Genomic DNA, 19,437 nt, shown 5'->3' with positions numbered 1-19,437 from the left:
AACTCGGTCTGCCCCAGCCTAAATGTGGGAGGTCGGTCACACAGACCCGCCTCCATTCCGCTGGCCCCTGTCCTTTGGGCGCAGTCAAAACACCAGCCCCACGTTAGTCACCCACTCCCGGGTCACCTCCTGGACGTCACAGTCCGTCCATGTGGTCGTTCCACCTTTGGAGTCTGATCTGCATAGTACGACTTCAGGCCACACCCTCTGGTCCCTGTAGCTCAAGAACGCCTGTTGGGACCCTTTTCATCTCTGCTCTATTGAGACTTGAGTCCTTGACCCCTCGTTCTCTCAGCCCTTCCTACCTTCACTTCCTTCCCCGGGCTGCACTCCAGTGCTTCTGTTCTCGGCATCCTCGGTTCCCTTGAATTGAGGGGACGTGGCCATCCCCTATGCCAGGTGGCCAAGTCACCCATTTGGGACCTATTCATCATCCACCCTCTCTCCCACCTTGGCTGCTGAGTGCCGCTGGAGGAAACATTGTTGGTGGATTTGCCTCCGGTCTCAGCTAAGCCTCAGGGACCTTCGGTTCACATTTCCCAATGGTGGAAGGCCAGCTCCCCATGCCTTGCCCTTTAGTACAGACTCCAAATGTCATTGCCATCTTCAAGTGAGCCTAGTTCTACTCTCCCTCTGGGCAATCTACTCCTACGTCATTCAAAAAGTGTGGGCTCTCCCGGGAACCGCCATCCCTTCTGCCTCTGCCAATGAATCTGTTCCCACACCCGTTAGAATCTGTTCCTACCACGGTTGTTCCCGCCTTCCTCCATGTTCTAAGGGACGGAGTCCCTCTTGATCAGCTTGCCCCAGATGTAGTCCTCTCCTGCTTCCTGGGGGTCCTGCTCTGTCAGTAACTTGCTCTTTGCCTTTTTCCTGTCCTCCTACCTCCTCCTCCCCCATTTCAGTGGTCACCACCCCTGTTAATTCCATCTCTTTAATAATCACTTAAACTACTTCCTCCCTCCATTCTCACTGTCACTGGCTTTTGTTGAGGCCCAAATCCTTTCTTGCCTGAATGTTAACGAGTCTCCTAATTTGTCTCCTGCTCCAATCTCACAAGCTCTATACTACCCGGAAAGAGCCTTTCTGTGTGAATCAGACATGTGCCTGCTACAAACCCAGCTGCTCCTGCTGCCTGCTGGAGAGAACCTCGCCCCTGTCCCCAGGACACAGGACGTGGAGCCATCCAGCACCTGTGGACCTCCCCGGTCTCCTTTCCTGAGGCTCCGTCCTGCGCTTCAATCCTACCTGGCCAGGTGTGGTTCTGAGAACACACCCTGACGCTTCGTGCCCCTGTGATTTTGCATGCTGCTCCTCCGGGGACGCCCTGCCTGCGTGATGGCAGACGCAGTCCCATGTTTCCTTCCTCCACCTCTCGGGTGCCTGCCTTCCCAGGGCCTCCAGCAGAGGGTCTCACCCCTGTGTTGTCATATGCCTCGTACATCGGTGTTTGCTTGGGCACAACGTTTATCACACCATGCTTCAAATGTTCCTTAGCCTGTGCCATTCCTCTCCTAGACTGTTGGCTCGTTGAGTGTAGAAACGGAGGTTTATTTACCTCTGCTTGTCGGTGCCCAGTGCAGAACCCACTGTTGGGGTTCCCTAAGAGCATGTTACATAAAGATATTTCCTTAATGAACATCGTTCAGCTTTCCGTCATGTTGTTCCTGTCTGTCGTGTTATTTCCCTCACTGGGGCTCTGAACGACATCATCCATTGAGGGTTTCCAGGCTGAAGCGACTGCCGTTAAATCTGTTTATATTTCTACCCAGGGACTCCCAGTGGTTTTCATTCTCTCTCTGTATTGCTCTCGTCTCCATATCAGCAGTATCTTGAGAAGTGGTCTGTCTTGGGTGAAAGATATTACAAACAAGTACAATTTGATGTGAAATGTCCTTTGGGACAATAACCAGCTCAGAGAGGATGCAAATTTCACAATCAGAGTGCTTCAGATCTGCTTCCTCCTTGCCTCTGTCTGGGAGGAATTTTGAACAGTGTAGCAGGAGGTTAGAATTCAAGGGTTCCGTGTCATTTTGCCACTGTGCACTCGCAAGCAATTACAAAACATGTCTTCTACTTTTTTTTAAAAAGCATCCCAGCTTCTCCAAAGACATCCATAGGGAAATTCGAGTGGTCCTCTTGTTCACGTCCACAGCCGATCTGGCTGATGCCAGGCTGCTATTTGTGACTAAGATACCTTCAGAAGAAGGAGGATATGGCCCACCCTCTGGAGGGCTGTAGGTGCCGTTTCCATTTTTAATGAAGAGCTTTTAATTGGCTAAACCTTGGCATTTTCTTAGAGCAGGTCATGATGTAAGTTTTGTTCTCAGACCACAGGCATGAGAAAAAACAACACAACAACTTGACTGGGGCACAGCTCTGCCGGTATACCCTGGGCCGTCATTAAAAATGAAGGTGTGGGGGCCTGTTTAATGACATGGAAAGCTATTTGCAATGGTTATGTGAAAAGATCAGGTTACAAAACAGAACTGAGCAGTGTTATTAAAAACAAACAAACCCACAGACATGTATATGCACAGAAAGCAAGCCTAGAAATCTACATGCCAACCTGTGCAAGATGGGGCGATGGGTGCTTTTATTTCCTTTTTGCCTGTCTGTATTTTCAAAATTTCTGAAAGGAATCAGTTTGAAACAGGAATAGCAACAGAGGTTGTTAATAACAAAACCACCCCCCCAGCCACAGCCACAGCTCATGGGTTCTAAGAATGTCAGCTTCGCTGTCCAGGTTCCCAGAATGCTTTCAGATTTTCCATTTATCTGTCTAGGCATAAGCAGCCAACTTGGAAAGGATGAATGGCAGTGCCAACGAGAAACTGAGCGGAGGGGAGAGGGCTGGGGCAGGTTGGAGGTGCTCAGGGATAAGCAGAGACATGATAACAGTCTTGGGGACCTCCTGGACCCGACCTTGTATGTGTCAGTGTCTCCAGTGGGGAAAGCACGACCCAAGTCTGTGCAGGACTGCGGGTAACCCAGCTGTGCCCGAGCCCTTCCCTCCTGGGAGAGATTTTGTCAGGCGGTTTCCTGCTACCCCAATAGACAGATGAGTCAGAAAGGTCTGGAGCTGCTGTGGGAGGTCACTGTCAGGAACCAAGGGGGAGAATCCCATCCAAGGATGTCCAAGCAGGTTGTCTCTGCCTCACAGGGTATTAAAGAGACACCGTGCTGTCTGAACAGCTTCTGATATGAAGCAACTTGGGCAGACACAAATCCTCCAATCCCTCATCCCTATCTTCGATAATGAGCATGGTGACAGGCTGTTACAGGGAGGCCCAAGGTTGACAGTACACTTTAGGCAGGAGTTAGTAGAGATGAGCCACCAAGGACTGTTGAATTGGTGTCATTTTACTTATTTCTAAAGAGGAAGAAGCACTCTGCGCCCACATCCTGCACGCCGTGCCCAGCCACCTCTAGCATGTTCCTGAAGCACCAGTCACCTCCCGGGCGCAGAGGGCTTTTGTGGTGACAGCCTCAGCATGGCTTTCCCACCGTTCACCTCTTCCCTGGCCCTTTCACACCACCTGCCACGTCTCCCTGCCTCCCAGGAGACAGAGCCTGTTCCAGGCTCTCCTTCTTCGTCTTCCCTCCTCCCCTTCACTGTTGCCCCAAAGCCCGCAGAGTGGGATTTCACAGCCTCTGGTCCTGAGCCAGGAGGTCACTGCATCCCCCGACTACTTAGTTTTTCATTTATTATTATTTTTAATGTTATCTTTAGTTCTTGCAATAAATCTGCATCATGAGTAGAATTTACACATAGGGAAATTAAAGCTTAAAAGAAGACCAGTGACTTGCATAAGGCCAAAATCCATCCATCCATCATCCATCCATCCATCATCCATCCATCCACCCATCCATCCATCCATCCATCATCCACCCATCCATCCATCCATCCAGTAGAGAACATGGTCTGTGCTTCATACAACAACAGTCTTTCAAGGCAGGGGAAGTGTTTCTTCTCTGAGCCCTCCACAAAAATTTCTGGACAGACTTGCTAACAGGACCCTGAAGGCATGGACCGTGAGCTATGGGGCTGGCAGGGGTCACCCACTGCTTGCCCAGTCCTGCCAGCAACCCTACATGATAGCTTTCATTCTCCCCGATTTTCGGCGAGGATTCAGTTTTTGAGGTTTGAGCAGTGACCTCAAGGGTTGGGACCAGGGAGATGACGGTGACCCCACAGCCAGCACATCCTGCTGGAAGGGACAAGAAGGCCAGCTATCACTGGATGACAGCACAGCTCAACAACCACCAAAAGATGATACTGAGCGAGCAGGATAACCACAGTGACAAAGAACCATAAGGTTCTTTGGCTGAATTCAAGATTCAAAAAAAATCACTTAATGTTTCCGAGGGAAGACAGACCGTGCTTACAAGCGCTTTGTTGGGTGTCTTAAGCACCTGTCTCCTGAGCAGCGGTTTCTGTCACCGGAAGTCACTGGGTCCTCGGACAATCCAGATGGCCCTTCACTGTTCCCCTCACGTGTTTGCTGCCCCCCCACCCCGCCCCCGACAGACAGAGGGGTTTCATGTAGGCAGTGTGTTCATGACAGAGGGGTTTCATGTAGACAGTGACAGTAACAGGTGTTAGGAGCCAGTCTTGTCAAATCTCGTTGCCGCTACTTTTCCTTCTCATAGTTGACATGGAGGCAGATGGGCTGGAGACTCGTCTCTGGGGCAGGGTGGCTGGAGCCCTAAGGCTGGGTCCATGGGTGGGGGCAGAAGCGGCTGGATGCTGGGCGAGTGCCAGCCGGTGGCTGTTCTGCTGAGCCTCTCTTTTGGGGATGTGTCACCCACCCCTTTCTTTCTGTTCTGTATTTTCTTCTCTCTGCCTTTCCCCTGGATGCTAAGCTCTGAGACTATTGAGCACAAATGTTTACAGTTGAAATGGCTGATGTGAACGGACAAATCCTTAAGTGTAGAAAGGAGTTTGAGAGAGAAACTGGCTGGCCATTTCTATCCTTATGATTTCCTGTGAAGCAATGACTGCCATTTAATTTTGGGGCAAATTCTCCTCAGATTGAAAATGGAACCCTGCATTTTGGTGAACTGAAAAAAGATTTAGGGAATAAACTTTGAGAAATCAGCTTCATGGTTTGCCTCACTTGCCCATGAAGTAGTATATGACTTTCTGGAAACTTCACTCAACAGAAATGGGCAAACTTTTTCTCCTTCCCTGATCCCAATGGATGAAGAGGGAGGCCCAGAAGCTTCAGAGAAGGGGAGAAGAATCAGAAAAAGTGAAAGAAAAGACTCTACCCACTTCTTGGGCCAGGGTGGAGGTGAGGTCGGGGGAGCTTTGAATTGGACCAGAGAAAAGTTTTATGTCTATTTGTATTTATGTATTTTTAAAGTGAGGTAAAATTTGCACACAGATAAATGCGTAGATCTTAAGAGTACAGCTGTATGAATTTCTACAAAGGATACACCTGTGTAACGACATCCCATTCAATACCTAGACTATTTCCATCTCTCCAAGAAGTTCCCTTGCCTTTGTAACCAACCCCATAAGCTACTATGGTTTTGTCTTTCCTAGAATTTTTATTGTGTCCGGCTCCTTTCGCTCTATATAATGTCTGACATTCATCCATATCATTGTACACATGAGTAACTCATTCTTTTTTATTCAAGTCATACTTAATTATATAGATATACCACAATTTAAAAATTCATTCTCCTATTTTTATTTTAAAAGATTTTATTGGGGAAGGGGAACAGGACTTTATTGGGGAACAGTGTGTACTTCCAGGACTTTTTCCAAGTCAAGTTGTTGTCCTTTCAATCTTAGTTGTGGAGGGCGCAGCTCAGCTCTAGGTCCAGTTGCCGTTGTTAGTTGCAGGGGGCGCAGCCCACCATCCTTTGCGGGAGTCAAGGAATTGAACCGGCAACCTTGCGGCCGAGAGCCCACTGGCCCATGTGGGAATGAACTGGCAGCCTTTGGAGTTAGGAGCATGGAGCTCCAACTGCCTGAGCCACCGGGCCGGCCCCCATTCATTCTCCTATTGATATTGGTGGACATTTGGGTATTTCTGTTTTTTTGGCTATTATGAACAGCCAAAAAGCTGCTATGAACATCTTTGTATACGTCTTCTTGTGGACTTATATGGTCTCATTTCTCTAAGGTAAATATCTAGAAGTGGAATTGCGGTAGGTGTATATTTAACTTTAAAATAATCTGCCAAACAGTTTTCCACAGTCCTTATGTCATTACACATTCCCAATGACAACGGATTGGGGTTTCAATTGCTCCACATTCTTGCAAATGTTTGCTGTTGTCATTCTTTATGACTTAGCCCTTCAAATGGGTGTGGACTAGAGATATTTCCTTGTGGTTTTAATTTGCATTTCCCTGATGAGAAATGACGTTAAATACCTTCTCATTTGCTTGTGGGCCATTTGTACGTCTTTCCTGAAGTGTCTGATCAAGACTTTTGCCCAGAAGATAAAGGTTTGATTTGGCCTGGATTGCCTGACAGTGAGTCCTCGGTATTCACATGGGACTTGGCAAGTGATCGGAAAGCTGAACAATCTACCTGCGATGCTTGCCAGGAAGGGGCAGGAAGCGGGGAACCCAGTGACAGGACATGTTTGAAAGATGGTGATTGGAGGTGAGCTGAGCTACTTCCTAACTCTACACAACTTTGGAAAAAAATTAGGTTAACAAAGGGGAGATCTTTCAGCATCCATCTCTCTAATAACACTTGGCGTTCGAGCCTGGCTCTGACAATTTTCTCTGTGTGCCACCTAACTGGCGGCACGTGGGCCGGCGATGATGAGATTCAGTGTTCTACTCTGTAGGCTGGGGATCACCGTGCCCTGCAGGCCTGCGGGGAGGAGCGTAGCAAGTAACACACTTCCCAGTACAAGTGCTTTGGCGCGAGTGAAGTTCTAGAAATATCAAAGCATCCAATGAGGCAGCCGCTCTCTGACTCCGCGTTCTTTAAAATTCCTTACGATACCTCAAGTTCCCATTGATCCAGACCAGGTTTTCTCCCCTCTGGTTGAACAATGAATCAGTCACTCATCTGGGAGGTGGAAAAGTAGACTGTTTTATGGATTACGTATCAATGCACCTGGCCCTGGCACCTCATTCAGGTAAACTTTCTGCTACCAGGTGGAGACTTCTGGCTTTGGGGTGAGGACTCTGACAGTTATCCCCACTCGATCCATTCTTTCCTGCCAGGGAGTGCCTTTCTTGCCTCAGGAAAAGCAATCCTTCCTTTCTGCCCAGATTTCAAACTGCCGGGTCTGAACTAGAAAAGAATTGCCCAATGATTTTCTTCAACGATTGCCCTTGCCCCCACCCCCTCCTGCCCCGCCAAGATAACTAGTTGCTCTCATAGGTCCAACTCTGGTTTGTGAATTATTTGTTATTTAGTTGAACTGACACAACTAGGACAAAAAAGGAAAATTGCACGCTTTGTACTAACATGTCCATGAAGGAAACAAGCCCTCTTCACTTCTATTTAAATCAAGACAGCTTTGGATGAGAAAAAGAATCAGAACTCTGGTAATTCTTTGCTCATTTTAATCATCTCAGAATTTGAAAAAAGGTCAAGGAGAGGAATCTGATAATACGTAGGGCGAGGCTGGCACGCCGGCTACTAATGTGAAGAGAGTAACTTTACTGCAACTTTTCTTTTTGGGAAAAATCTCTTCAAAAGTCTCCTAGATTAAAGGTCCAATCTCCTTTTTTTGTGTGTTGAATTCTGAATTCTGAAGCTTGCTGGTTGGAAGGAAGCACAGACATTTTTTTTCTTAAATCCCAGGAACTCAGAGACTCAAAGGTTTGAAAGTCCTACACCCATGGTGAATTGCCGACTAAAAGGGGGAAGGAGCAGAACTGGGTCCCTAGGTGCGGAGACCATTGTCACCAACAGTAAGAAAATGAAATGGCTCTGTATGTAGGTCAACGACCCCCTCTCTACTGTCAGGTAAAAAAATTAAGGATGACCTAAAATCTACTATGTATAAAGAGATTCTAGAGAAAGTAGCTTGTCAAAGTGATAATGTTTATACTACCTGAAGCTAGACCTCCTCGGAGTGTAACTTTAGGGGGACTCTTTAAGCTGAAAAGCGGTGGTCAAAACCTCAAGCCCTTTCTGACATCTATTAACTTTTTATTCTTCAAGGAGGTTGGCTGTGTTATTGTAGAGGTGTTCAATGGATCTGCCAGCCTTTTCCATTATAATCATTCATAGTGGAGGGATTCTAAGTCAGCAACGCATAGTTCTTCCTGAACTTCTGCTGTATTCATCACTTATCTTAAACTTTTCCCCAGTAACCAGGATTTAAATAAGTCAAAACTGTCAAATTAAATTGGCAGGGAGAAAGACTCACATAGAGACACACATAGAGACACAAGAGAAAATGAGAAGAAAAAGAAGAAAGAGGAGGAGGAAGACAAAAGAAAAGAGGTTTGATAGAGCCCCACTTTAATACAAAGACATTTTAAAAGTCCTCATTAAACAATGTGCTGGACCTGTATGATTTCTGAAAACCAACTGAGCTAGGAAATTAGTTTCTATTGTACAGTAGAGAAGCCAAGTCACCCTAATGTTCTATGTATACCTCAGCCCCTTAGGAGGTCCAAATGGAAGCTTGTTGGCCTGCGTTAGGGATATTATCAGGATTCACAAAATTTTGTGCTCTGATATGTGTTGCATTCTCATTTCTTAGTAAAAAGCAGTATTTTTTTCTGATACAATTTCAGTGGGAGGTGGGAACCCAAGGCGTGAAGCAAACTTGTGGTTTAAAACTCTTTTCATTTTTTAAATTATTTTAGATTTACAGAAGAGTTGCAAAGATAATATGGAGAGTTCCCAAATACCCATCACTCAGCTTCCCCTAAAGTTAATATCTTATAATATTTTGGTCCATTTCTCAAAATTAAGAAATTAAGATTAGTACAATTCTATTAACTGAACTGCAGACTTTGTTTGGATTTCACCAGTTTTCCCACAATGCCCATGTTCTGTTCCAGGGTACCACGTTGGATTTAGAGAAATTAATTTTGAATAAAGGAAAGGAAATATAGACCTTCTTTTTGAGGGAGGCATGGAGTATTCTTACACTTGGAACATCATCAAATGGGTTATGTGTTCCACAGGAGCCTGTTATAATTGGGAACTATGTTCCTGACTAAGGGTATCACAGCAAATAACTCACAGATGACCAACAGATATGGAGGTAAAGAAAAGAAACAACACCCCCACAGTAATTTAAAATAGAGAAATACTGTTTCAATACCCTTAAAAGAAACACAATGACTATACAAGAGACCCCCAGCAATTGCATTCAGCACCTACATAATTCTTACTATATGCCAGGCTCTTCTAAATATTTTTCTAAACATTTTACCTACATTAACTCATTTAATTCTCATAAGCATTCTATGTAGTAAGCTCAAGTATCATCCCCATTTCACAGATGAGAACACTGAGACAGAAATATAATATAACTTGCCCAAGGTTGCACAGCTAATTAGTGTTGGAATTGGGGTTCAGTCAAGGCCTCAAATGTAAAATATGTACTTGTAGCATATAAAATTGTATAGTATAAAAATATGATAAAAACTGAATGCAATTAACATGTAATTGATTAATTATTTTGCCTGCTTTCTTAGTACGTAGAAAGACTTTTGCTTTGATTTGGTCGGCTTATGTCCTTTGATAAAGCTGATATATCTTTCTGTCCTAGAAAATTTTCAGCTGGTGGATACCAGCCCACACCCCAGACTTTCAAGCACATCATATATTCTACACATTTCTGGTCCCAGCATCTAGTACACTGCTTTTCATTACCTTCCTCTCCCCTGACACTGAAAGCCTCCTGAGGGTACAGACCATCTAATGCAGTCCCAGCATCTCACAGAATTCATAGGCAATTGAATGCTTGCAGGAATGGAGTCATTATGGGTTGACCTTGGGGCTGTGCTTTTCAGAAATAGATGGGTTTTCTGTAATGTTGTCACCAGATGGCAACAACTTTGTGCGACAGCAAATCATCTACCAAATGAGTCAAGAGCAGAAACGGGAAGTTAAAACCAGGTAGAAATTAATCCCATGTTGAGAGAGAGCGAGCGCGCCGAAGCCTAACCACTAGATGACCCCATGTTGAATAATTAGAAAGAAGCTCCCTGTAGAAAGCGGAGAAGGCCTGCAGCTGAGGACAGAAATGGGTCACAAGGTTTGAGTGCACTCTGCAACTTGACTGGCAAACACTCAATTTCTTGACCTCCCAAAAGGCCTCTGGGCTCCCAGACTGAGGCTCAGTGAATGTGATCCAGGCAGAGCCCAGTGGATTCTTAGAGTTGAGGAGATGGAGCTGGGAGTCTAGGGAAACCAAGGCAGCTAGACTTTGCAGGGCAGGCTTCTGGGAGAAAGAACTTTGTAGAGGGTCCCCTTGAGTATGCAGTTGAGTAGTGACGTGTGTGTGTGTGTGTGTGTGTGTGTGTGTGTATAAACTACCTGAGGCTGGGGAAATAACCACCTGAAATGATAGAGAGAATCAAGCCCATAGCATGCACCAGTCCAGGAATAGTGCCTGTTCTCAACAACCAGAGTGCAAGACCTCATAAATGATGAGGCATGGATTTGAGTACTACGCAGGGTGTTGTCTCAGTACTGGGGAGAAAAATTAACCTTAGACTGAATACTGCACTGATCCTGCCTAGCAAAGCTTAAAAGCAAAACTCAAAAGGATGAAACTATTTTCAAGTTACTTTACATCCCGGAGCAAAGATCAAGAATATTGACAGGAACACAAAAATACCCAGCACCCAATAAGATGAATGAAGAGAAAAAAACCCCAATCAATTAAAACTGACCTAGGTGGTAGAAATAGTAGACAGGAACATTAAAACAGTTATAACTATATTCCATATGTTTGAGAAAGTAGAGCAAAGATTGAACATGTGAAGTAGACATGGACGATATAAATTGGAAGACTGTACATTTAAAGTTGAACACTATCATGTCTGAGATGAAAAATACACTGAATAGGATTAATGGCAAATCAGATGTTTCAGAACACAAGATAAAGCAATTACAGAGAAAAAAATGAACAAAGCATCAATGAACTGTGGAACAACTTCAAGTGATGTAAAATACATGCAACAGGAGTCACTGAAAAAGAGGAGGGGATTGTAGGGAAAAAGTGTGAAGAAATAATTGCCCCACATTTTCCAAATTTGATAAGTATAAGCCCACAGATCCAAGAAACTCAATGAATCTCGAGGACAAGAAACATGAAGAAAACGACATCAAAGTGCATCATTATCAAATTGCTTAAAATCAATGATAAGGAGAAAATCTTAAAACCAGAAGAAAAGGACATTATGTATAAAAGAACAAAGAGAGAAGGACAGATTTTCCATAAAAAAATGCAAGTTAGAAGACCGTGGAGTCATGTGTCTAAAGTACTGAGAGTAAAGTACCTTTCAAACACTCAAACAGAAATAAAGACTTTTTCAAACAAACATGAAAGAATTCATCACCAGAAGACCTTCACTGTAAGAAATGTTAAAGAAAACCCTCCAAGCAGAAGATAAAACCAGATGGAATCTTTGATCTATACAAAGGGATGAAGGAATCTGGAAATGGAACTACATAGGTAAACATAAAAACTCTTTTTCTTATTATTTCACTATATTTAAAAGATAACTGACTGTTTGAAAAAAAAATAATAACAATGTATTGTGGGACTTTCGTGCAGAAGTAAAATGTATGATACCAATAGCTTTATAAATACCAGGAGGAGAGAAATGGAAGTAAACTGTTATATGGTTTTTATGTTATATGTGAAGTTGTATGATATTATTTGAGGACACACTGTGATAAAGTAAAGATGAATTCTATAAACCCTAAAGCAACAACTAAAATGACACAACAAAAAGTTATATATAATAAGCCATAAAGGAGATAAAATGGAATCATGAAAATATGCTTAATTAATACAGAAGAAGGATAAAAGGAAGAAGAAGAAAAGGGAACAAAGAATGGATGCAAATAAAAAATAGCAAGATGCTTGATTTAAATCTTACCATATCAAAATCACATTAAATGTAAATGATCTAAACACACAATTAAAAGGCAGAGACTAGCATGTTGGATTAAAAAAAAAAAGACCCAATTATAATCTGCCAACAACAAATCTACTTTAAAAATAAAGACACAAACTGAGGATTGTCTTCAATCAGTAGTCGGCAAGGAACTGAGACCTTCAGTCCAATAGTTCCTGAGGAAATGAATTCTGCCTATAACCATAAGATTTCAGCAGTGGATTCTTCCCCAGTTGACCCTTCAGTTGAAACCCTAGCCCTTGTTGACATGTTGATTGCAGTCTTGTGAGGACCCAGCTACGGTACGCCCAACCTCCTCACCCACAGAAACCATGAGATAATGTGTGTTGTAAATTTTGAAGTTTGTGGTAATTAGTACTTGCAGCAAACTATGAATAGAAGGGAACTCTCTTAGTCTGAAAAAGAGCATCTACAAGAAAAAATACATATAATATACTTAATGGTGAAAGATTTAATGCTTTCCTCTAAGATCAGGAATAAACAAGTTGTCTGCTCACATTACTTCTATTCAACATTTCACTGGAGGTTCTATCCAGTGCAATAAAGCAAGAAAAAGTAATCCAAGACATCCAGAATGAAAAAAAGTAAAATTGTGTTTATTTACAGATGACATGATTGCCTACATAGAAATCCTATGGAATTTACAATAGGCCACTAGAACAATTAGTGATCTTAGCAAGGTTGCAGGATACATTATTAATATACAAAAATAAATTATCAATTTTATATAGTAGCTACACACAATCAGAAATTTAAATAAAAAATACCACTTACAAAAGCATCAAAAATATGAAATATGTAGGGATAAATCTGACAAAATATATGCAAGCCCTATACACTGAAAACTGAAAAACGTGGCTGGAAGAAATTAAAGACCTAAATAAATGGAGAGCTTTACTGTGTTCATGGGTTGGAAGATTTAGTATTTTTATGATGTCAGTTCTCCCCAAATGGATTCACAGCAACCCCAGTCAAAATCCAGCAGCAGCCTTTTGTGTAGAAATTGACAAACTGATTTTTGAAATGTATATGGAAACGCAAAGAGGCTAGAATAGCCAAAACAACTTCAAAAAAGAAGAAGGATGCTCATTATTGCTAGTGGACTTCCAGATGTTTCATTGAGCCACAGTAGTCAATATGATGTGCTACTGGTGTCAAAACAGACAAACACATCAGTAGCATAGACTAGAGTTAGGGGGGAGTGGCTTTGCCGTGGAGCCCTGGTGGCCTTGCATGTATCCACATAGGGCTACACAAACAGAGGTTTGAACCCCTGCTGATCGTAAGTCTTGGCAGAACGTGCTGTGATCCTCCCACATGGGAGGCTTGTAAGGAGCTGCTAAAGTTCCCTTGGGAGGCTTTCATGAGACAATTTTTCTTTGCCTCCTGGGTTCTCCTGAGGTTTGAGACTTCCTGCTATACCACCTCCCCACCCTTCCCTAGCACCAAGGCCCCCAATACAGCTGCAGAGTATAAAACTGCTCAGCTGAAGTCTAGATTTGGCTGTTCAGCAACAGGGTAACCTACAACTCATACTGCCACCATCTGGCCCCTTTTGTTTATTGTTTTTTGTGGTGTGTGGAACAAGGACAGTGAGGAATTGGCACCTTTGGCTATTTTCTTTCACTGTGTATGCAAGTGATAAATGGTCTGAATCTAAGAATGGCTCCTTGGGTCTTTATCAATTGAATCAGTAGACCTTGCCCTGTCTTGCGTGTACTTGACAAGAGAGTCCAGAAATAAACCCACACATACGTAGTTAGTTGTTTTCAACAAAGGTGCAAAGTCAATTTAGTGGAGAAAGGAAAGGCTTTTTGACAAATGGCGCTGGAACAACTGGCTATCTACATGCCAAAAAAAAAAAAAAAAATGCTTTCGGCCATACCTCACCTCACACCATATTCAGAACTTAACTCAAAATGGGTTATAGACTTAAATGTAAAATATAAAATTATTCAATTTATAGAGGAAAACATAATAACAATTTATAGAGGAAAACATAGGGGAAATCTTTGTGACCCTGGGTTAGGCAAAGATTTTTTTTTAGATACAACAACCCAACACAGTCCCTAAAATAAAAAAATTGATAAGTTGGGTCCCACAAAAATTAAGAACTTCTGTTCTTCAAAAGATACTTTTAACAGAAGAAAATATGCCAGAGACTGGGAGATAATATTTATAAATCACACGTCTGACAAGAGACTTGTATCCAGACTATATAAAGAAATCTCAAAATTTAAGAAGAAAACAAGCAACCCAATTTTTAACACAGGAAGAAAATATACGGAGGGTAAATAAGCACATGAAAAGACGCTCACCATCACTTGCTGTAGGGAAGTGCAAATCATTTCTCAAATATACTTGTACACACCTGTAGAATGTCTACAATTAAAGAGTGTCCACACCAAATGTTGGTGAGGATGGAGCAACTGGCCCCCTCAAACTCTGCTGGTGGGAATGGAAAACGGGACCGCCACTTGGGGAGCCACTGGGGTAGTTTCTTAAATGCTTCTCTCTTAATCATGTTATATGGCCCAGCCATTCCAATCCCAGGTACTTACACCCATACGAAGGCTGGTACACAAATGTTCATAGCAGTATTATGTGTAATAGCCCCAAGCTGGAAACAGCCAAGTGTCTTTCAACATGAATGGAGAGCACAGAGAGCAGTTCCTCCATACCACGGATTACCACTCAGCAGTGAAAAGCAGTGACTCACAGGTACACACAACATGATGACTCAAAGTAGTGGTGGTGACAGAAGCCAGGCAGAAGAGAACGCACTCCATTTATATAAAATTCTAGCCAATTCAGGCTAAACTATAGTGCAGATCAATGAGATAATGGAGAGGGGAGCGGCGGGCGGAGATAGCAATGGGGCAAGGGAGACTTTTGATGGTGATGGGTGTGGTGTGCTCACTCCCTTGATAAATGGGGATGGTGTCATGAGTGCATATGTGTCCGTGCAAATTTATCAAGTTGTACATTTTACACATATGCAGCTTATTGTACGCAGTTACAGCTTAGTGAAGCTGTTTCTAAAAAACATTCTTATAACGTTGTTCATTCAGTCACTCAGGACTTAGGGTGGTCTTGCATGCCTTTCTGGGTTCCCACTCTGAACTCAGGTGAGATGTGGAGGTGATGCCCCTGCCTGGGTCCCTGAGAGCCCAGTGGTCCTGCCAGCCTGCACTTAACATGGTGATTTTATTTGATCCTAGCTACAGAGATAGAAGGCCAAGAAATTACAACCCCGAGGGCAGGGACTGGAACATTTTGACTAAAAGAAATGTCAAGATGACATACTGCAAGCTGAGAACCCGAACATAAATCCTGTGCAATGACACGGTGGCCCCGCCGCCTCTCCCGGACCTACTGGACCCCGTGGGGACAGACACTCTGCAAGGACAAATGCGGGGCTGGAAGGGGTGGTTGCAGAACCTCCAGAACCCCAGCACCTGGGTAGGCGGTGGGCTCGGGGGCCGCTGCACCCCTCAAAATGCCCGGCCAGCTCGGCTTCCTAGTGGGATTCTGAAGCCCCGCCTGAGGAGCTAACCATTTATGTCACACTGTGACAATTATTCTGCATAAAATTATCATTAAAAACCCTAATTTTTCAGCCTCCAACCCCGCCAGTGGCCTTTTAGCATTCTTCAGCGCGGCGTCTGCGGGCCCTGATCAGCCCGCTCATTACCTCGGCGTGGCGCCTCCCGCCTCACACTCGCAATCAAGGCTAATTACACCCTCCCGGGGCCGGGGCCAGAGCCAGGTCCGGGGTCCGGGGGTGCGGTCCGGGGTGGAGCAGGCCGTGAGGCCACTGCGTGGCTTTGATGGACAGCGAGGGCCAGGGTAGTGGCCGAAGGCAGGTTCTGAGTCTGGGTGGGGTCAGGTGGCGAGAGGTATTAGGGGTCCGGGTCCCGGGGTGGGGCGGGGCCATTGGGTCTGGGGGCGGGGACAGGGGCGGAGGGGCGTGGCCAGCTCCCGAGAGGTCTGGGTGGGTGGCTGGGGCCTGGGCCGCGCCGTGTGTCTTACCCGAGCGAAGCGACGGTGCGGCAGAGGTGCAGGGGCGCCAGGCCCTCTGCGCTGAGCAGGTCAGGGTGGGCACCGTGCTGCAGCAGCAGCTGGGCGCAGGCCGTGTGGCCCCCCAGGCAGGCCTCGTGCAGGGGCCCGCGGCCGCCGGGACTGGCGTCGGGGTCTGCACCGCGGCTGAGCAGGTGGTGCAGGCAGTCTGTGTGGCCGCGGGCCGCAGCGATGCCCAGGGGCGTGGTGAGCTCGCGCTTGTACTCCAGGGTCCAGAGGCCTGGGGGGAGGGCAAGAAGTAAGGTGAGTGGGGCGACGGGGGGGGGGGTCCATTAGGGCTGAAATAGGGTGAAACCATCTCTTGAAAGTAGGTACCAGGTGAGCGTGTAGGGAGATGTGGAAGGATGCCGAGGGTTGGGTCAGAGAAACCCAGCGAGACCCAGCTGGACACACGGATGGGGGTGAGGGCTGGGGAGATAGAGGGGCGAAGACAAACGCGGAGACGGGCAGAGAGAGAGGTACCAAGGGAGAACAGGAGTGTGGGAAGATGAGGGCACACACACACACACACACACACACACACACACAGAATCTGAGCAGAGAGACATAATGAGAAGGGGGCAGAGATGGAGACACAGGGGAGAAAGGCAATAACGAGGTTGGAAAGGTCAAAATGGAACCAGAGAGAATGGGGGAGGGTGTATGGAAATAGGACTGTTTTGCCAATTATGGGGGTGACTGCGGACGCCGGTGCCATTCAAGGTGTTAAAAGCTGACCAAGCAGGGTGGACAGTGAGGAACTGACATTCTCCAGGCTCTGAATTAGGGGCAGTTGAAGGGAGGAAAGTCAGTTGTGGATTTTTCTAGAATCCAGCTCTCTCATTCAGCCCCAAACGTACCCTTTATCATCAAGAGCAGAAGGCAACAGACAAAACAAACTGACCCACAGCACCAGCACTGCTCAAGAAAAGGACTCAGAAAGTTTAGTGCTCTTGGAAGTGGCCGAGTTTCAGAAGCAACTTTGATGTGACGAGCCACATTGAGCGTGATGGTGGTTTGTTTCTTTGCGCTTTTTAGGGTTTTGTGTGTGTGTGTGTATGTGTGTGTGTGTATGTGTGTGTAGGGTTGCTCTTTCTTGCGGGATGAATGGAGCGGGTGACATGCATTTTACTTCTCTGAAAACTTTGGGCTTTCAAAAGGCCCGTGGAAGGTTGTTAGCGTCCAGGAGCGCTCGTGGAAATGGCGGAAGCAGCCCCTGGTGAATACACTTCAAGGGACAGGATTTCACATGGCAGGAATGCCTTCTGATAATGATGGAAGAATCGATCCCGTGGCTGTAATGAGCTGCTGAGGAGACCCTTTTCACAGGCCACCTCCTTCCTGGGACCCATGCTGTGCAGTTGTGAAAGACCACTCCTAATTACCTACCTGCAGAGTTCCGGCCTGCCCCGCGTCCCCACGGCCCAGCCTGGAGGTTGTTACACACCCCGTGGGGGCGTGTGGGGGCCTGTCATCCTGATGGCCAGAGGCCCCAGGGGGACACAGGCCTGCCTGGGCTTGGGCTGCTTTCCCAGTGAAGACCTGGTGGAGCAGGGAGGGTGCGTATAGTCCTAGATGATAACACTGACCTACATTCCGGTAGGGCCAGCTCCTGGCTCTTGATTCTACTCATTTTCCTGCAATAGGAAGTCTGCTTCACTGGGGCAAAGAAGAGGGTGCTGCGATCTCTAGGGCCTGCTGAGTTCCCAGCCCCACTCCACCCACTGGCAGCTCTGTTCACCCATCCTGGATTCCCAAGTCTTCCCATGGACTGACGGGAAGCGGCCGTGATGGGCGTGTAGCTCAGCCCTCGCTTAGGGCCGGCACCCTTGTCCAGGTCCCAGGAGATGGCACCAAGCTTCCAGCCTTCAGGAGAACCCGGGTTCTGAGGCAGCTCTCTGGATCAGGAAGCCTGAATCAGCTTGCTAAAATCCCCACCCCGTGGTCCAGGCTCTGCCACAGGAGGGGCGTGGATGTAGGCTTCTCCCCACGTGGGGCTTCCCTGTAACACCACTCCTCCGTGCCAGTGCTGTCCTCGGACCGTGAGCTGTACCAAGGGGCGGGTCCCTGTGACCCTGAGATGTACCGCATTCCCCATGGCTTCTTTCAGGGGGAGCTGGAGTTGGCCACCAGAGTCCTCATATGAGAGAGGGCAGAGCGTGTGGGGCCGCTGTTCTCAGAACAGCGTTTGGTCATTTCTGCTGCTGAAGGGAAGGCAGGTGGCTGAGCCTGGGAGTCCAGCTGCCCTGAGCGCTGCCCACCCTCTCTCTTTCCCCCTCCCTCCATCCTCCCCCATCAAGGCCAGTGTCAGTACTAGCTCTCTGGGAGCTGTTCTTCCCTGATAGCTCACGTCCCTCTGCGTGCCCTAGCTTCCTGTGGTTCAGGGGTGCCATAGAAAAAACAGCACAATGGAGGAGGGAAAAAAGAACAAGCCTGTTTGTTACCCTAATGTTACCCAGACTATGAGGTAACATTATTATCTATTTGAAATTGCAACATTTGAGCTTGCCTGAATGTGCAAGCCTGGGAGGCACGTGATTAGAAAACAAACATTCATTGAGCATCCCGGCATTTGGCGTCCTTGGTTGAATCTCCACGCAGCCCTTGAGGACTGTGTGCGCCCATCTGAGCCAGGTGAAGGAGAGGAAGCCCAGAAGGGGTCCGGACTCCCTCACTGGGGGGTGGGGCGGCCCTGACTGGACGCATTTATCTTCCCACAGCCCCTGCCCCTCACTGGGTGCTGGGAGCTGCTCTGACAGTGTTTTGGTTTATTCCCTTCTCCCGTGGGAGGTAGAAACAGAACTGTGTCAGTTCTTTGGAGGCCGACCTTCCGCGTTGACCTCCCACATTCTTTGCCTGCCAGAGCTCACGAATCAGGGACACAGGACACTGGCCTTTGGCCCACTGACCGCAGAGTCTCGAATCCTCTTGGTCTGGCCGAGCTGCTGTGGATTCCAACACGTGACCCTCTTGGTTAAATGTATTGCCTCTGGACGCATACATGGAAAGGGTGCGCAATGCAGAGTGCCAGTCAAGAGAGCCCACTGCAGCCTGGTGCTCAGCAAATCTGTCCAACCCCGGGTGGGGGTGAGGGGGGATCTCCCCACTTGTGGGGTCTCTTGCCTGCCCAGCTCATAGTGGTGTTCAGGCAGCAACAGTGCTTCCAGGATCTGACTTACGTAGGGACCTCTGGTTTCTTCACCCTTCTCCCCGATCTCAGGCTCTCTTAGGTTCCAGGAGGAGCTGATGCTGAGAGCTCTCCCTCTGCTGATGCTGGCTGT

The 19,437-nt window shown here is 46.5% G+C and overlaps 1 protein-coding gene across 1 annotated transcript in view; it reads right to left on the bottom strand.

The window, feature by feature from the left end:
* The window catches only part of ASB18 (ankyrin repeat and SOCS box containing 18), a 58,143-nt gene that overhangs the window by 21,699 nt on the left and 17,007 nt on the right, over positions 1-19,437 (bottom strand). The window contains exon 3 of the mRNA XM_033111556.1: positions 16,130-16,397. Within this exon, the coding sequence (XP_032967447.1) occupies positions 16,130-16,397 (268 nt within the window). The remainder of the gene's footprint in view (positions 1-16,129; positions 16,398-19,437) is intronic.

Source organism: Rhinolophus ferrumequinum, chromosome 8, assembly GCF_004115265.2.
Source record: "Rhinolophus ferrumequinum isolate MPI-CBG mRhiFer1 chromosome 8, mRhiFer1_v1.p, whole genome shotgun sequence".
NCBI classification, from domain to species: domain Eukaryota; kingdom Metazoa; phylum Chordata; class Mammalia; order Chiroptera; family Rhinolophidae; genus Rhinolophus; species Rhinolophus ferrumequinum.
This window is presented reverse-complemented; position numbering and strand designations above follow the sequence as displayed.